At 39.5% G+C, this 18,345-nt stretch overlaps 1 protein-coding gene across 3 annotated transcripts in view; it reads right to left on the bottom strand.

Moving 5' to 3' along the window:
• Positions 1-18,345, bottom strand: part of RALGAPA2 (Ral GTPase activating protein catalytic subunit alpha 2) — a 321,503-nt gene that overhangs the window by 93,790 nt on the left and 209,368 nt on the right. For all 3 annotated transcript variants that reach the window (XM_045981825.1, XM_045981826.1, XM_045981827.1), the window contains 3 exons: positions 17,925-18,048; positions 15,626-15,781; positions 9,756-9,914 (listed from right to left, as the gene is read on the bottom strand). In XM_045981825.1, coding sequence (XP_045837781.1) covers positions 9,756-9,914; positions 15,626-15,781; positions 17,925-18,048 — 439 coding nt within the window. The remainder of the gene's footprint in view (positions 1-9,755; positions 9,915-15,625; positions 15,782-17,924; positions 18,049-18,345) is intronic.

Genomic DNA, 18,345 nt, shown 5'->3' with positions numbered 1-18,345 from the left:
GTCCTCGTTCAAATAGCACTATTCTGCTCCACAGGTAATACGAGTACCCGTAATAGAGTATTGCCAATTCTTTCCTTCCGTCCCATACCATTGCTGTCATTCATTACTCATCCAATCATTAAATACATGGTTGCTATTATTATTTGGAACAAACTGTTATCTGCTAGATCAATTAGGAATAAGAAAAATAAAAGATTTCATTTATCTACATTTATTTCTATTTAAAGCACTTCTTTTTAAAAGTAGATCTATATTTCTGATTTATATAATTTTCCTTCTCTTTGACTAATTTACTTCAACATTTCTTGCAAAGTAGGTCTACTGGTCACAAATTTCCCAAGTTTTGTTTGTCTGAGAAAATATTTTTTCACTTTTGAAGGATACAGAATATTATGTTGGTGGGTTTCTTTTTCTCAACACTTTATTTTCATCCACTTGCTTCTTGCTTTTATGATTTCTGAAGAGAAGTCTACTCTAATACTTACCCTTGCTCCTCTATAGTTATTTCTAAACTCTGGTTTCTTTCAAGATTTTTCCTTTGTTTTTGATTTTTGGTATGCCTGAGTCTGTTTAGGCTGCTATAACAACAAGTCAGACCCTGGGTGGCTTGTGACAACAGAAATTTTTTTCTCACAGTCCTTGGAGGCTGGAAAGTTTAAGATGTCAGGAGACCTGGTGTCTGGTGATAGCCTGCTTCTTGGTTCATAGATGGCTGTCTCTGTGTCCTCACATGGACGAAGTGGTAAGGAGTGCTCCAGGGTCTCTTTTATTACTAATTCCATTCCTAAGGGCTTTACTCTGATGACCTAATCACGTCCCCAAAGCCCTATCTCCAAATACCATCACACTAGGGGTAGGTTTCAAAAAATGAATTCTGGGGGCAGGGGAACAAACATTCAGTTTCTAACACATAGTTTGAATATGATGTATCTAGGTATAGGCATTTTAGTATCTATTCTACTTGGTATTTTCTATGCTTCCTGGAGTTGTAGTTTGGTATCTGTCATTAATTTGAAAAATTCTTATGTATATTAAAATACATTACATACTTAATTATAATTTCAAAATTTGTTTATTCCTTTATTTTGGACTAGGTGTATAACTTTTACCATTGTCCCACAGGTCTTAAATGTTTTGTTCAGGCTATTTTAAAAAAGATTTTATTTATTTATTTGAGAGAGAAAGAGAGACAGTGAGAGAGAGCACAAGTGGAGGGCTGGGAAGAGGGAGAAGCAGGGTCATCGCTGAGCAAGGATCCTGATGTGGGGCCTGATCCCAGGACTCTGGGATCATGACCTGAGCCAAAGGCAGAGACTTGATGGGCTGAGCCACCCAGGCACCCCAGTTCAGGTTTTTTCATCTTTTTTTCCTTGTGCCTTTCAGTTTCAAGGTTTCTACTGTCTTATCTTCAAGCTCACAGTTCCTTTCCTCAGTTGTCCTGTTGATTGATTAGCCTATCACAGGCATTCTTCATTTGTTACAGTGGTTATTTCTAACATTTACTTTTAATTCTTGGAGTTGGCATCTCTCTGCTACATTAGTCACCTCTTCTTGCATGCTGTCTACTTTTTCTATTATAACCCTTAACATATTAATCATAATTATTTTAAATTCCTGGCCTGATAATTTTAAAATCTGTCAAATCTGAGCCTGATTCTGATGTTTGTTTCATCTCTTCAAACTGGCTTTTTGTTGTTGTTGATTTTTAGTATGCCTTGCAGTTTTTTGTTGAAAGCTCAATATCATGTATCATGTAAAAGGAACTGAAGTAAATAGGCCTTTAGTGTGAGGCTTTATGTGTGTCTCTCTCAGAGTTAAGTTGTGCTTATTGTCTGTCAAAGTAGTCAATGATCATGTGAAAGGCTAAAATCTCCTTGGATGTTCCTGTTTTTGTCTCCCTGTTGTCGCTCTTAAATAAGGCCTTAGATGTGCAGTTCTTTCAGCTGTTACTATACAAAAGTCCTTTGATGTTGTGATAAGGTATGGAGGAGAAGTGTTCCACAGACCTATATGATCAGATCTCAGTCTTTTAGTGAGCCTGGATCTCTGGGCTATGACCTTCACAAGTGCTTCTCAGTTTTGTTTTTTTGTGTCCTCACCACTTTCCGCTTAGGTGAGACAGCAAAGTAGAGGGAACTCGAGTTGGGTGCTTGCTTTCCCCAGCTTGGCTTGGTTCTGGTAAAACTCCAGCAGGTAAAAGCTCTGGTAAAACACTTCCTCTTGAGGATAGGCCTCATTAAGAAGAACAGAACACTCCAGATGTATTTCAAAATGACTTCTTTCCCTTCCCTCTGCTGAAGCATGAGGGGTCCCCCCCCCCCACTCCAATCCTCACTGTGAGAAAGGGTAGGGCTCCCAGAGGGAAAAACACAGAGAAGTGTGGTGGTCTCCCAAAGACCAGGCCCATCTTGACTCTAATTCACAAATTTGTGTACATAGAGCCTCCAGCAACTGGTCAACTACAGTTGACATTTTCCTACCCTGTTATTGGTTCCCCAGGGGTTTCTGTTCCTGGGTTTCTGCTATGGCAAGTTATGATTTTCTGTGTCTGCCTGTCTCTCCGATTTGGGGGACAGTGTTTTACTTGTGACTCTAATTCTTTGATGGCTCAAAGAAAAGCTGTTGATTTTCCAGTTTGTTCAGCTTTTTTCATGTTGTTAGGATGAGGGTGATGACTTCCAAGCTCCCTACATGCTGGACTGGAAACTAGAATCTCCCCTACCTGAATTAAAGCAGTTTCCTTCTATCCTATCACTGTGTTTTATCTTTTTTTTTTTTTTTAAAGATTTTATTTATTTGACAGAGAGAGATTACAAGTAGGCAGAGAGGCAGGCCTGCTGAGCAGAGAGAGCCCGATGTGGGCCTCGATCCCAAGACCCTGAGATCATGACCTGAGCTGAAGGCATAGCCATCCAGGTGCCCATTGGTTTTATCTTCCTTATAACACTAAAGCTCCTATCTGAAAGTCCCTAGTCAACCACTTACCTTTACTGGCTGTCTCCCTTACTAAAACTGGGATTCCAAGATCATGAGACCACCTGCCCTTGACACAGTATCTGGCACGAAAGAGCCTCAACAGATACACTGCCTGAATGAGTGAGAAAAGACCTCCAGCTTCTGAGGCTCTGACCACTGGACATTAACCAAATCTGTTGAGCCCCTGAACGTTTCTAGAATGAGATCTGCTGTGACTATCTTTTTGCTTCATGGAGATGCTCCAAAGGCCAGGATGAAAGGGTGACAGTATGGTCTTAGGGTCCTGAACAGACTTCTGATGCTATACCTCTTCTTCTTCTTCTTCTTCTGTTTGGTGGGATTGAGAAAAGGCTCCACAGGAAAAACATAGACATGTAAAAACTGCAAAGATTGACTAAACCTATTCTGAGATCAGCACCTAGAACACAGATTAATAGTCATGCTTGAGGAGACTCAGAAAAGAGCAAAATAGGATGAAATTGTTAGTCTTACTAATTATGAAAAATAATGAGTGTCTCCCTCTTACGACAGAACTCTTGGGGTTGGAGGTGGGAGGGGTGGGCACCTTAATTCCAAAGAGGAAAATCAAGGAGCTATTCAGTCTAAAATTATTCAGAGTTGTCTAGTCCAGGCAATAATGACAACCAACAAATAAGGAAAATAAGAAAGAATAGCCCTTTCTTCCTATTTTTGGCACCACACTTAGGACAATTTAAAATACATTTCTTAAAACAATAAGTACACTTCTTCCTATGACTTATGCTAGAAGCAGTTCATAATCAGTGAGATGCAGCTGTGATGGAAGTACACATGAAGAAAACCACACAACAAAACCCCACAACAACAAACAACAAACTAATGGATATCAAGGATAGTACAGAAAATATATGCTTCAGGAGAAATTCTTAAATTCTGGGGGCACTGGGCCTTGTTTCTTTGTCGCAGAGGAGTTCTGTGCACTTCTCACACCCTGATGGAACAATCAGGAGAACCCACCCCATCTCTTGGCCCGGAGGCCCCTCCTACTGAGGTAGCTCAGAGATGGAGGACCAGAATGGTTTTGATTTTTGACACAAAGCAGGCTCTACCATTTGCCACTCAGCATGCATTTACACAGGCTGGCTCTGGCTGCCGAGGGAGGGACGTTAAGGCAAAGGAGAGAAAGATGTATATATCAAAGGCCAACTGAAAAAACAGGTAAAACAATGTCAACTTTTGAGGTAAATCAATGGAGAAAGAATTCTCAATAGCCAAATTGTTGTAAAGGATAAAATAGGAGCTAGGAGTTAATAATAGGCTATAGATTTTCCCATCTGTATTGGGGCTTATCTTATAAATAAATGTACTTTATTATTCTTTGGTAACTACTTGTGGGTGACTCAGATAGTCTTTCAAAAACTGGACAAAAGAAATAATATAAATCCCTTGTATCCAGGGAATTCCTCTAATTAGGAGTGGCAATGAATTAGAGAAGAAATTTGTTTTTGATATAACATCTGCAAATGACAAATGCCTTTCACAGACTTCTCAATGTCATTCCTTTACTAAAAGAACTCCAATAACAATAATAATAAATTCTAAACAACATATTGCGATAATAGATTTAATAACATATTTTTGGGGTGCCTGGCTAGCTCAGTCAGTAGAGTATGTGATGCTTGATCTCAGGGTTGTAAGCTCAAGCCCCATGTAGGATGTAGAGATTACTTAAAAAAATAATGTCTTTTAGTAAATTCTGGCTATTCAGCATTTTCAATTATCTTTTAGAATAAATGATTCTTCACATACTCAAAAGTTAACAATTTACTTTCCCTGAGAATTTCCCAGAATATTTTAAAGGATATGCTTTATCTCAAGAAGGTTATTTGGTTGGGGTTGAGATAAATATTTAAGAAAATTGCACAGAGGAAATAAAAAAGAAATTTCCATAACCATGCTGCAGTCAAACATATCCCATATATAATGAAGCCACATTAGTAAAAGATTTCCTTTCAAACAGAGATGCCAATACTGGCTACTCTTCATCTTACACATGCAAAAATGTTTTTGTGATTTCTGGTGCATCAGCGTTTAACCAGCATTTCTGGGCACTGGCTCCAGGTGAAGATCTTGGGCTAGCTGTCTTCCTGAAGAGGTATGAGAATACACATACACACACATGCATACGCTCACACACTCACTGTATTTGTGCATCTGCAAGGGAGACAAATACCACCTTGACAGCAACCTGGTGGGTTGGGGCAACTTACAGAAAGGACAGGCATCTAGGAGAGGATCAAACAGGGCCCATCATCTAAGAGGGGCATCTAGAATCCTTGAAAAGGACTGCAGAGTACTTGGTCCCCAACCTGAATGCTATAGCTGAGGAAAAAAAAAGTCCAAAGAAATTAAGAGACCTGCCGAAGATCTGTACCCACTCGTGGCAGCACAGGAACTAGAACTCTGGGGTCCTGAACTAGAACTAGAACTAGAACTGGAACTCTATCCTGCTATTCTTTCCTGCCTGTACTTCTCAGAAATGGCTGAATCATCTATTTTCCTCCCCTACCCATATCTACCAGGGCCAAGTAAGGAGAGTCTGGGGGACATTAACATGTCTTTCACTTATAAGACTGACATTCTGGTTGAGGTGACAAGGAGGACTCTTAGCCTTCTCTTGTCTTAACTGCGTCCGGTCAAGGCTGCTTTGGCATGTCTGCCCTCTGGTTGGACAGTCACTAGCCACTTGCTAATGTACCTGGAGATAAACATGACAGAAACACTAACACCTACCTTCACAAATTCATAAAAGCAAATGTTTTGAATACCAAATTATATTTAGTTGCTGAAAAAAGAAAAGCAACATGGGTTCTCATTGTGATTTGGAACCTTTAGGAACCCCTTTTGTGCAGAATAAGTTGGGCATTTATACAAACCCTTTCAAGCCCTCGTGCTCTGCTCTATATCCAAGTCTTCCCTGACTAGAGATTTAGTAATAAAAACAGAAATAAAAAGCCCCCAGCAATCTGACAACAGTACATCTCTTTTTCATGACCAAAGACTACTGTGTCAATATTTACAGAGATGAACTTACTTTGAAATTAATTTCACAATGAAACCATGTTACCGAATACACAGGTATTTATTTATTTATCTATCTATCTATCTATTTATTTATTTTAAAAGTTCAATAAAAAGCTCAAGAAGTGAACAGGCCCTCTCAGACGCGAGGGTTTTCTGTGCTCATAAGCACGCCCACACTTCTTGAACATACCATTTCACAAATGCTGTGTATTATTAAGAGGAGGCGGATTCTGCCAGGCACATAATTTGTATATTTAAGGGAGGTGTATGGAATGAAAAAGAGAAATATGTTAAATTTCAAAGGACTTGGAAGCAATGCTGCCTGTGAGCTTGTATTACAAATAGCCCTACATTATTACATACGCTATTAATGAGGTTGAGTGAATGAAAGTACAATTTGAATATGCATGACTCTACCCAATGAGCAGGACTTTTGTGTACTGATGAGGTTTTTTATCCCCCCTCCTAAAAAGGATTAAAATTATTCTTAGAGAAGTATGGCTGCCCAGAGACCAGTAAAATAAATTTACTTAGACCAGAGTCATACTATATTCAGATGAAATATACAGGTGCTAAAAGAATGCCTTTAATCTACCTACAATTCATAGAACTTGTACATAATTCTGTCTTCCTCCAAAGGAATATCCCTCAACTTCAAGCAGCTGCGTCAATACAATTTCTAAGCAAAAATAACGATTTTGGTGGAGATCCCTAAAAGTAGGCAAGGTTAAATAAACCTTTTGAGTACAAAGCCTTTACTTCCACAGTGAGGAGCACTAGTTAAAAGACTGGGGAATGGGTAAATTATTGCACCAAATGGCTGAGAATTAATCTCTGCTGACTAGCTGTAATCTAACGAGGCGTCTGTGTCCCAGGGAGCCCGCAGCATGTCCCTGGCGGTATGTGCAGTGTGTCGAGTCTGCGTGGCACCCTTTGTCCTCGCTCACAGGCGGCCTTTCCCCTCATTGTCCATAATATCCTCATGCATCTGGGACGCGTGGAATGCATTCATACTAACAGACTTACCATTGTTTTCTCTCAGAAGCTTTGTTGAGCAAAGACTGCATCACGGTTACTGATAATTATATTGCTTAATTAATCAAGACAAAAAAAATTTGCAAATCATTGCCTGGTTGCCAAGCAGGGAGATAAAAAATGACAACAATACAAGCTGAAGCAATATAACAAAAGTAACAGCTATCTGATCAGAAATTCTTATATAATGAAGCTATTAATGCTAAATCGGTTAATGTTAACATTGCTCCAGGTGTCTCTACTTAGATGCAAACAAAAAGGCTAACATTATGGATATAAAAGGCCAAATGTTGCCATGGATTCTGTAACCTGATAGAGAGGACAGCCTTTTCATTTGATTAGGGAATGCAATTTAAATACCAGGGACTGAAGCCAAACAAACAGACTTTCCCTCCACAAGCCTCTTGCATTCACCCTGGGGTCAGTGGTTGGTGAACAAAAGGTCAGCCACACTTGCCCTGGAAATGTCTGGATTAATTTTATTACATTGTAATGGTTTGTACTTTAAATGTGGGGATAACACTAAATTTCCAGTTGGCTATTATTCTCTTCTTCCCTAAAGGGAAGGCTTTTGGATTGAAATATTAAGACAGTGATTTGCTCAATTCACCTTGTCAAAATTTATGACCAAATTTGTAAAACTTACATACATTCTCTAAAGAAATTTTGAAAAGGTATGTTAATATTTGTTTTCATGTGTTAGAAGTGTAATACCTTTTTAAAAAACCACTTTTTAAGAAAGTTAAAAGTGTGCCCCTTTTGACACTGTGAAGTGAATTGAAATACCTTTTATGTTCTTTATTTGCCACAAAAAATAATGGTGACATTTTTAGGATGGTAAGTGACATTTTAGAGGACCATGTTGAAAATGAACTAATAAAGCCAATTAATCCATACTAAATAATAAAGAATCACATTTTACAGATTTGGAAGCTATAGGACACTAAATCTGTTGGTTGTCTAATATCAACATTTTCAGTTTAATTCTTAAAGTTAGTGTTCTTCCTGGACAAACATAAACATTATTAGTACTCAGAGCCATTTTCTTATACAAGAGTGAAAACTTTATACAAAAAGACACGAATCAAAGATAACACAAATATTTAGTGTGAAGAACTTGTGGCATCTTCACTCCCTGAATAGAAAAGAGGGTTCCCTTTATGTCAGGCTTCTCACCAGCCAGAGTGGGGCTTTTCTGAATTCAGGAGGTGACCCACACTGTGTCTAGTCCAAGAAATGATTTATTATTTGTTCTATTTTCATAGTAGTGACTATAACTGAAAAATTACCAGCAATGGTAATAACAACAGCAACAATTAACACTTAAATGGCTTTTATTCTGAGTCAGCCACTGTTTGAAGCACCTTTCACTTCTTTTTTTTAAAATTTAATTTACTTTTATTTTTTTATTTTTATTTTTTACAGTGTTCCAAAATTCATTGTTTATGGACCACACCCAGTGCTCCATGCAATACATGCATAATACCTCCAAAATACCCTTCTTAGCTCATTTAATCTGCATGACTTCAACACTTTTGATTATGCTATAAATTCCAGGAAATCTCAGTTACCTATTATTTTAAAGCTCAAAATACAGAGTATGTAGAATGATAACTTTTAGTTCCTTCAAGAGAACAATTTGGGATGAAAATGAAGATCACACTTAATACCAACCTGGAGCACCAAGTCATTTTCTCGAGAAGTGCCTTAACTATGCTAAATGTTTAATTAAAAATGTAAAAGCAGGGGTGCCTGGGTGACTGAGTGGGTTAAAGCCTCTGCCTTCGGCTCAAGTCTTGATTCCAGGGTCCTGGGATCGAGCCCCTCATGCAGCTCTCTGCTCAGCGGGGAGCCTGCTTCCCTTCCCCTCTCTGCCTGCCTCTCTGCCTACTTGTGATCCCTGTCAAATAAATAAATAAGATCTTTAAAAAAAAATGTAAAAGCAAACCCTTCTATTAATAATTCCAACACAAAAACAAGTCCCTATATAAAGCACCACTAAAATACCACTAAAGGCATGGCAAGGATCGAAACTGCAGGCAATTTAGTACACCGCACATAACCATTGGATTGTTCCAGCCATTCCCATGATCAATACCAATTGATGTGCTACATTGATTCTGTGGCAAGGTGCTTCGATTGTTAAAAATCATCACATGGGCAGGCTGTGCTGCAGAGGCCTAGCTTTCTTCACGGCCATGCTCGCAATCCTTCAGGATTGACCCCCATTAGCAGCAGTCAGAGGCTTGGTGAGCAGTGCCTGTTTGTCACGCAAGGTCAAATTCTATTCCCACAGCCATCCACAAAATGCTAGATGTAACATGGGGCTCATTCAACTCTTATTATTATTAATCAATATGTCCCAAATTTAAAATTATTATTTTTTAAAATTAAAAAAAATTTTAAATTCAAAACATTTAAAATACCATGAATATCTTCAAACTATAATTCCCAAAGAGTCTAGACATAAAAATACAGAATTCTGTGCTCCTGAGGAAAGATACTCTGAAAATCCCAATTCATACTGAATTTCCATATGGATGTGTAATTCAGATATATGTGAGACATTCACCAGTTGGAAAAAAGTCCCCTTTAACATATTTATATCATTGTTTTTCAAAAACAGTGAATCATATGGTAAATGTTATATGAGTCAGAGTGATAATGTGGTGAAAACGTACCTCGGGTTTCTTCGTGATCGCGATAAAGAACATGTGATTCTTCACTGGGTAAATAATGATTGAAACGTCTCCAAAGGCGGTCGGGATAATTCCCCTGCGGTAGTCCCTGGAGTGTTCAGACCAGACGATGTGGACCTCGTCATTCCCCAAGTGACGGAGCTGCAATGGCCAATTGGCTCTTTATTAATCAGAGTGATAACAGCAATTTATGAGGGGTCGTGGCTTACAAATTGAATTATAATACTCAGAGGCAAAAATATTTCACTACTAAAAAAAGTATGATGCCACTGTCTTCTATGACGATTAAAAAAAAAGACAAACACATGAAAACACCGCTTACTTTCTATGGAAATACACTGGCACTGAGATGACGCATATAAGCATGGCAGGTACATTATTGCTAGAAGGGGATGAGACCTTTTCAAGGATTTTTTTAAATTGAATTTTACTCCTGTATTAAAGCCTTATGCTTTATATTGCTGAGCATGTCTCCAAACAATTAATGACATGAGCCTTTTATTCCATATTACAATAGAGCTTCATAAAACTCTAAATTCAATGGTTATTAAGAAAAAATATGAACATAAGAGACCAAAAGCTACTATAACACAATTGTTACCAAATGTATAAAAACTAGATTTGTGACAAAGCTTTAAGAAAAAGTACATATAAAATTACCTTTGTTTAAGAAACTAATAAGTATTACTTAAATTTAATAACAATAGTAACTAGCTTTCGGAGAGTGTGTCTTACTATCCAGAAAGTATGTTCACATGTATTGTTTTGTTAATTCTTCCTACTAACTCTCTGAGGCAGATGACATCATCTTTGTGCTATCCGACAGGGAAGAGATGGGGCTCAGAAAGAGAAAGGCACCACCTGACAAGGTGTGCAAATAGCAAGGAGCAGAGCAGGCCTGGAAATCTGGGCTGGGGCCTCTAACTTAGTGCCATTTCTACTGTTCACAGCCATCAAAGTTGACAACAAAAGCCAGTTGTACTGTCACTGCTCAAATAGCGTAGCCCACTTTTTTTGGGTCATTTTATAGACAAAGAGGCCATAAAATCCAAAAACAAGTCAGCGACCCCCAGGATCTCTGAGGAGGGCTTAACATGCCTCCAAGGAAGAGACTCTTTGAGACTTCTTCCTGGGCTGAGCTCTTTGGCCGCAAGAACACCCTTGAGGAAGGTCCTGCATACTGACTGTGAATCCTGGGCTGGAGAAGGCCCCGCATGAAATTGTCTGATAAGCCTGAGACTGTGACTAAAAGAAACTAGATTATAAAGATTAAAATGTTGGCCAAAATTGAAGTTCTACAACCAGAAAGGCTGACTGGTGAAGGCCCTCTGACATCTATTGAAAGTCTGAGGTTTGGTTCTCTCACATGCTGCAGAAGAATGCTATCTACCATCACTTGGGGAAGCATTTCTTGCTTCCTAGCTTATTTAATAGACAAAACGCAATAATGACTAAATTCAGAGGCACTATTAATAAAATAGCGATGCTGCACCAAAGGTAATGTAGTTTTGTATTAAAATACAAGAAAAAAAAAAAGATGCTCTGGAGTACCATGTATTTAAAACATGTTAGTATAAAGCAAATTTTCCTTACACACTATTTGACCACAAAAGAAAACTGTGGGTGACCCCAACATGGCGTCTTTTCCATTTACAAGGTTACAAAGGAAGTTGGTTTGCTGCAATGCTTTCCTGTTCTTCACCCTTCCATGCTTCTGGGAATGACTGTTTGAGTCAATTTTTAAAAATTGACCTTTGTACTACAGTGAGGTACAGGTGTGATTACAGGTAACCCCTATGGAGAGGGGCACATGATTTAGCTGTGTCTGAGCTTGGGCACTGGGATAAACACAACTGTGGGTGTTGAGCACAAGTCATAACGATCTAGAACAATTTAACAGCATCTACAACTTTCTAAATGTAAAGTTACACAGTATATCTTTCTTCTTCTTCCCCCATCACATAGAAAGGCGAAAAGGGTAGCAGGCAAAAAGTGCAGCCAAGCCATCACCACCCATAAATAGTTAAAAGAAAAAGAAAGACACCAAATTCTCATAGCAAAACTGAATGTTTCTCTATATTCCTCTATTTCCACCTCTCTTTCTTTTTTAATAAAACATGCCAGGATCTCACAAGCACTCCTGAAATTCTATCGTTTTGGAGTGAAAACATAGTCAGCATTACCAGCAACACAATAAAGGCAGGTTTTCAAGGGAAATAGGAATTGTAACAAATTGAAACGTTGCTGGGGTGAGAGGTGGGGTGGGGGGAATTTAGCCTAGCAGAAGAAAATTGTGACAGTACGGCTGCCGTCACCCTGTCAAGAGAGGCAAACTGCCAGGTGGTTTTGTTGTGCCCCTTGACATAATGACGGCACAAGAGTCGCAATGGGAACAACACACCTACTAAATACCCTTCAAATGTGGGGGTTACCACCTAATGCCAGCACCCTAAAACCTGTGATGGCTTCTTTCAACCCAGAAGCATAAGTTGTTCAAGGCATTTGCTCTGAGGTAATACAGCGATTACTGAAATTTCCAGTTACTTTCCCTTTCCTCAATTAGGTTCCTCAATTATATAATCCACATAAGTCTCTCCTAATTCTGTTTGGGCTGTATTCTCAGAACCATAGCAAGGGAAAATAGTATCACACCAACAGACCTGTCCTCCCAGTATGGCATTTCTGTAATTAAGGAAAAGCTATTTCTGTGTGGTAATGATACAGTTTTCATCATCTCAAAGCTGCTTTCAATGTCATGTGCTCCAGATCTCTGGACAAGTCACAGTTTAATTGGTTAACTCACTAAGAGCTAAGGCCACAGGACCCACTGACTAGTAGATCTGAGCAAAGAGCAAAAACATGCCCTCTTCTGCCTCAGACAAGAACACAAGCAGGTGAAACAAGTAAGCTAACCCGGCCGTGTCAGAATAGGAAGGAATACTCTGGAAGCTTCAATGTGTTGCTCAATGTAAAGGGGATTTCATGACAGAGATGTCATTTTGTGAGTTCTGGAGAATTCTGAACAGAGGGCCCCCTATCTAAAATCCACCAGTGAGTTTGTTGCGTGCACACAAGTGAAGCTGGTATGACTCATGTATAATCTGGGAGAGACTGATGAGTCTCGTCCTGGGACAGAGCTGTCACTCACGCCTGCTACTGCTTCAGTTGCACAACAGGCTCCAAAATGCACGGATGCTTAACAGGCTCAGAACAAATGCTCGCTTCTTCAGTCTTAAGAAATCAACCCCATGTCCTGCCACTTCTCGTCCTGACAGAGTTTCAAAGTCCCTCCGCCTGGGCCATTCTGCCTGCTGCTGCCAGGCGGCACGCATTGGTGACACTGGTCATGGTACACACCTAATAGGCTGACCTCCTTTCCCGACTAATTGCATTACATCGCCAGCTGGCTCCAGAAGGAGTCGTCTGTTTGATTGAAGAATTCCTGCTCCTCAGTAGGCCCGGCTGCTACTTTTACTAAGTAACAGTCAGGCCTGACATCCCCATTGTTCAGCTGACAGTGTGCCCATCCTAAAATCTAAGTTTTATTTGTAAATTAACCAAGAAACTTCCTGCCAGAACAGTGCTGCCTGGAGACTGATAATGTGGGCCTTTCATCCCTTTTCACTCGTACTGTATCACTGCCAATTTGTTTTTTATGCGGCTGGCCAGCCTGAGGCTATAAAAGCCTTGTAAGACATAAGTGCAATTATAGTCCTGGAGTCAAATGAATTGGACAAATCCAATAGCACAGCTCTGTCCCCACTCTGCAAACCCCTACAGCAGTTAGATTAGCTGTGAAAAATCTAATCTAGCTAGAGCTAACAAATTTCTGCAGTGAAGGATCAAGAGTTCAGTATGGGGTTGCAACCAGATTGTGGAATTGAAAAAGTGCCCCCATGACAGGGGCAGAAGAGAGCATGAATCACTTTAGAATTTTGCAGCTCATTTTTAAGCTGTTAGGGACAATTTAGTTAGAATAAGACAAGGAACTGTGGGTTGCTGTTACTGTGACTGATTTTTAGTCTGGCTGTGAGACATCCTGATAAAGAGAGTTTGTCACTAATGATGCTAAATCTCAGAGCTGCAAAAGGTATCAGCTGAATTTTGATTATTACAGTAGGGAATCTTTCAACCAGGCCAAGTCTTGCAACATTATTTATGGCAAGGCGTTTTATCAAGGAAACATGATGTCTTTTCACGGAATAAAAAAAAAAAAAAGAAGAGGAAAAAGGAAGAGAGGAAAAAAAATAAAAGAATCCTACCTAGGAAATAATTTTTTAAAATATTTTAAATAAACCTATAACAAAATAGTTCTCAGTCATAAAAAAGTCATAGGATATGGCAACACATTTGCGGATTAGCAGCAATTTACAAGGCACTGAAAGTATAAAGGATATGGAAGTCCTGCCTAAGGTCCTGGTAATCTGAAACAGAGCAGGGTCCCCCCTTCAATAAGAATGCCGCCACCAGAGTGGCCATTAAAACCTAAGACACGGAGGCAGCTCCTCCATGCCTGAGGGAGGCAGCACACGGCCATCACGCTCTGCACATCCCAGACACTTAGTCACTGTGAATGTTGTCTGTGATTGTGCTGCGACCCAAGTTCTGAGGTTTTATGAATATCACCGCCCATGATATAGGTGGTCTAGACATCTGGAGCTGTAGTGATGAAAAAGCAAAACTGCGGAGAGAAGAGATGAGGTGGTAACAGAGGGGCCCACTGGCCAATATCAGTCACTCCTAATGCGGCAGGAGAAAAAAGATTCAATTAGACCGGTGGGCAATGACGAGGACTGATGTTAGAGATCCTACACCAGGCACCATGCTAAGCAGTTGTATGAGCATTATCCATTTACTTCACAACAACCCTGTGACTGTTTTCAATCTTGTTTAGTAGATGGGGAAATTGAGGCATGGACTACTAACAGTTGAGCCCATGTCTGCCTGTGTCTAGACCCTGGCTATAACCACCATACTTAATCCTTTAATGGATTTTTTAGTTCCCGAATGAGCTATTTTCCCATCCACTGAGGTGCTGCTGTAGTCTTCTTGCATCCTTGTAGGAAGTGAGTGGGTGTGAGGTAGGGATTCCAGGCTCACTCTGCCAGCCACTAGCAGGCTAGCTGCAGTTGTTCCTTTCATTTGGAAACTCAGAGAAGTGGGTCAGATTTCTAGGCTTCCTTCCCAGACTAGGATTCCTCTTCTTTTAAGGTGCTCCTCACCTCTAATAGAGGGTCATCTGAAGTAAACATCTTGCAGGTTTGAAAGTTCAGGGCCATGTACCCCTGGGAAGTTCCTCAGAGGTGGCGGAGGTTTCCTCTCAGTTCTAGAGAAAACTGCCTCCTAGGCCCAAGTTGGAAGAGAAACAAGGTCAGTGCCAAAGGTGGGACACCTAGGCAGGAGCACACCTGTACTCGTGATTTTCACAGATACTGCCCAATTGCCCCCAGCAAGCCTGGGAGGTGCCTGCTTTCTCAGCAATCTGTCAGGACAGAGTCCTTGCATCTTAAGACCTTTGCCAAACTGAGAGGTCAACAATGCTATTTTCTGTCAATTAACAGTCAGATGAAGGAAGATCCAAAATTAACAACATTTAAGACCCTTCCTTTTCCTGTATCTTAATCTTAGGATTTAAGACTCAAACTTTTCATTTCTTTCTTTGTCTCATTTTGCCAAGTTAGATATTTCAGATTAATTACAACTGTAGCTTGAGAAGAAATACACTGAAATTGCACCCAGAGGAAATTAGTCTTGGTGCATGTCATGCCAAGGCCTTTGACTGGACTACAAGAGCCTCACCTATAAACCACTGTAGCTAAGAATGGTCCTCAATCCTCAAAGAGGCTTCTTACCTTTTTGGTGAGTGAATCATCTGAGTCTGATGGCATCCGAGTTGAAACGTGGAAAATCACTTCCACAGTTGAGGTAGCATAGTAAGGGGCAGTCTGCCCTGTGCTGCCATTGCGCTGAAGTCCACCCATGAACCCACAGTGGGTTGAGAGATCCACCTGACGCAGGTAACAAAGAGAGAAGAGTGAGGGTCAACCCTAAATTGTCCTCATTCACCAAGCAAAAATGTCCTTTCTTTTAAAGAAATATAATTATTTTCATTTTGATTTCTGATAACAAACAAATATAATACTAAATTAGACAAAATCAAAACATTAGAGAAATCTTCACAATGGGGATGCCTAGGTAGCTCAGCTGTTTAAGCCACTGCCTTTGGCTCAGGTCATGATCCCTGAGTCCTGGGATAGAGTCCTGTATCAGGCTTCCCCTGCTTTGCAGGGAGCCTGCTTCTCCCTCTACCTCTGCCTCTCCCCCTGCTTATGTTCTCTGTTTCCCTCTCTATGTCAAATAAATAAATAATATCTTAAAAAAAAAAAAAAAAGAAACCGTTACAATGAAAGTGCTCCCAAATCCTATCAACCTAAGAAAGGAACCATCACAAATTTGATGCACATTTCTCTAGCTTTTTTCCATCTTATACATACAAACATATGAATATGTGTGTGTGTGTTGTGTATTTATATGTGTTTATGTACACAGACACACAAAGTTTCCCTATTGATGGATTTATGGGATTTTCTGCTTTCTCAAACAGTGCTGGTATGATCAAATCACAAGGAGCATTCAAAGGAATGTTTTGGTAGGATGTTATATCAAAGATTACGGATGTTTTAAAAGTTAACAGCCATGGGGCGCCTGGGTGGCTCAGTGGGTTAAGCCTCTGCCTTCGGCTCAGGTCATGATCCCAGGGTCCTGGGATCCAGGCTCGCATCAGGCTCTCTGCTCAGCGGGGAGCCTGCTTCCTCCTCTCTCTCTGCCTGCCTCTCTGCCTAAATAAATAAATAAAATCCTAAAAAAAAAATTTAACAGCCATTGCTAAACTATGCTTCAAAGGGGGGTTGTTCTGATTTATACCACTACTACAAGTCTAGGAGTTATCATTCTTTTATTATTATTATTCTTTTTCAAGTTACAGTGTGAATAATCACTTCTTAGTCATTGCCTAGGACCCACACGCCCTTTTTAAAATTTAACTTTTCATCAACTAGTATTCTTTCAGTAAAGCACCTGTTGTAACACAACTGAAAAAAAAGCAAAAGAAGATCTCTTCTGTGCCAAATACAATCAATATATACACTAAATTAATGTTCTAGTCTTTTCTTAAAACTCCAGTTAAGAATGTGTTGGTTTAAAAAGTATATTGGTTAAAATGATTAAGTATGTTCTACAATAAATAAAAAGCCACTTCATTAGTAAGAAGGACAATTTATTGGAGTACAGTTAACTCTTTCAGACTAAAATCTACTTGACATTTTATAAAGTACATGGTCTTGACCTTGATGTAGGGTTCTCCTGTCCCCATCTTCATATTAGCTTCCTTGTTAACATTTAACTCTCAGAAACAAGTCTTATTTACGTACCTAGAAAGTTTCCCACAGCACAGATAACCAAGAAACCAAAACAGAAGTAAGGAAAAGTAAGGAAACTATTTCAGATATGCTGATTTCCATTATAACTACTCTGAGTTCTTTTGGATTCTGGAGATATAATTTCCTTTAGATTTATGTTCCAAGAGACAGATAGGTGTGTGTGGGCACACATGTGTATAAATGTATATGTCTGTCTGTCAGACTATCATTCAGCAGAGAAAAAGTGACTTCTTTCAGTATCAGTGATCCTGGGATCTCCCTTAGGGAAAGAGGTTGGCTGATAAACCATAACGGCTACCCTATTCTATTTTCATGACAATTTTTGACTTCATCCAGCTCTTTCTTCATATTTTTCACCCACCAAGTCACTTATTTCTTCTCCAATCTCCATACTGCAGCTAAAACCAATGCTTCTCTGCCCATATTTATCTTCTCTTCCCATATACTGTCTATGCCTGGGTGAGTCAATTTGACTACTCAGTTTGGATAAAAAGCAGATGAAATAACATTAAAGGAAGTTAAGGGAAACAAAAGTTCATGTATGAAGTACTGAAAAGCAACTAACAGAAGATGCCAAATTCAATACATTCATCAACTCTGTAACACTACCTGTACTAGATTTCAATGTAAAACCTTGTATGATTCATGTTCAGTTTATATACATCCTTAAATAGTGCTGGTCAATAAATAGCTTCCAAATGAAATGAATTACCTCCCATCCAAGTCCGGCAACAAAGTCTTCATATGCTTGGCTTCCTCTTTCATTGGAGAGGATCGAACACTTGTCTTCTTGACCTTCAGCAATGTAAAACACCGCAATTTTGTGCGTTTCACGGCTATAAATTTTTCAATTTAAAGGAGTTAGAATTCTCATATTTAAAATTTTATTTCACTACAGCTACCAGCATGACTCTTCATACAGAGCTTACATTTGCGGAGAATTTACTAGGGGTCAGTCACTGTTCTGACAAGTTTCGACACATGGTCTCATTCACTCTCTGCAAACACTCTAAAGAGACAATTATCATCACTTCCCTTGTAAAGGTGGTTGAAAGGAGGCACAGGAAATTAAACAAAAAGCACATAGCAAGTGGGATGCCAAGAATTGAAGCAGGGCAGTCTGGTTCTTGAGA

This window comes from Meles meles, chromosome 16 (genome assembly GCF_922984935.1).
Source record: "Meles meles chromosome 16, mMelMel3.1 paternal haplotype, whole genome shotgun sequence".
Lineage (NCBI taxonomy): Eukaryota > Metazoa > Chordata > Mammalia > Carnivora > Mustelidae > Meles > Meles meles.
This window is presented reverse-complemented; position numbering and strand designations above follow the sequence as displayed.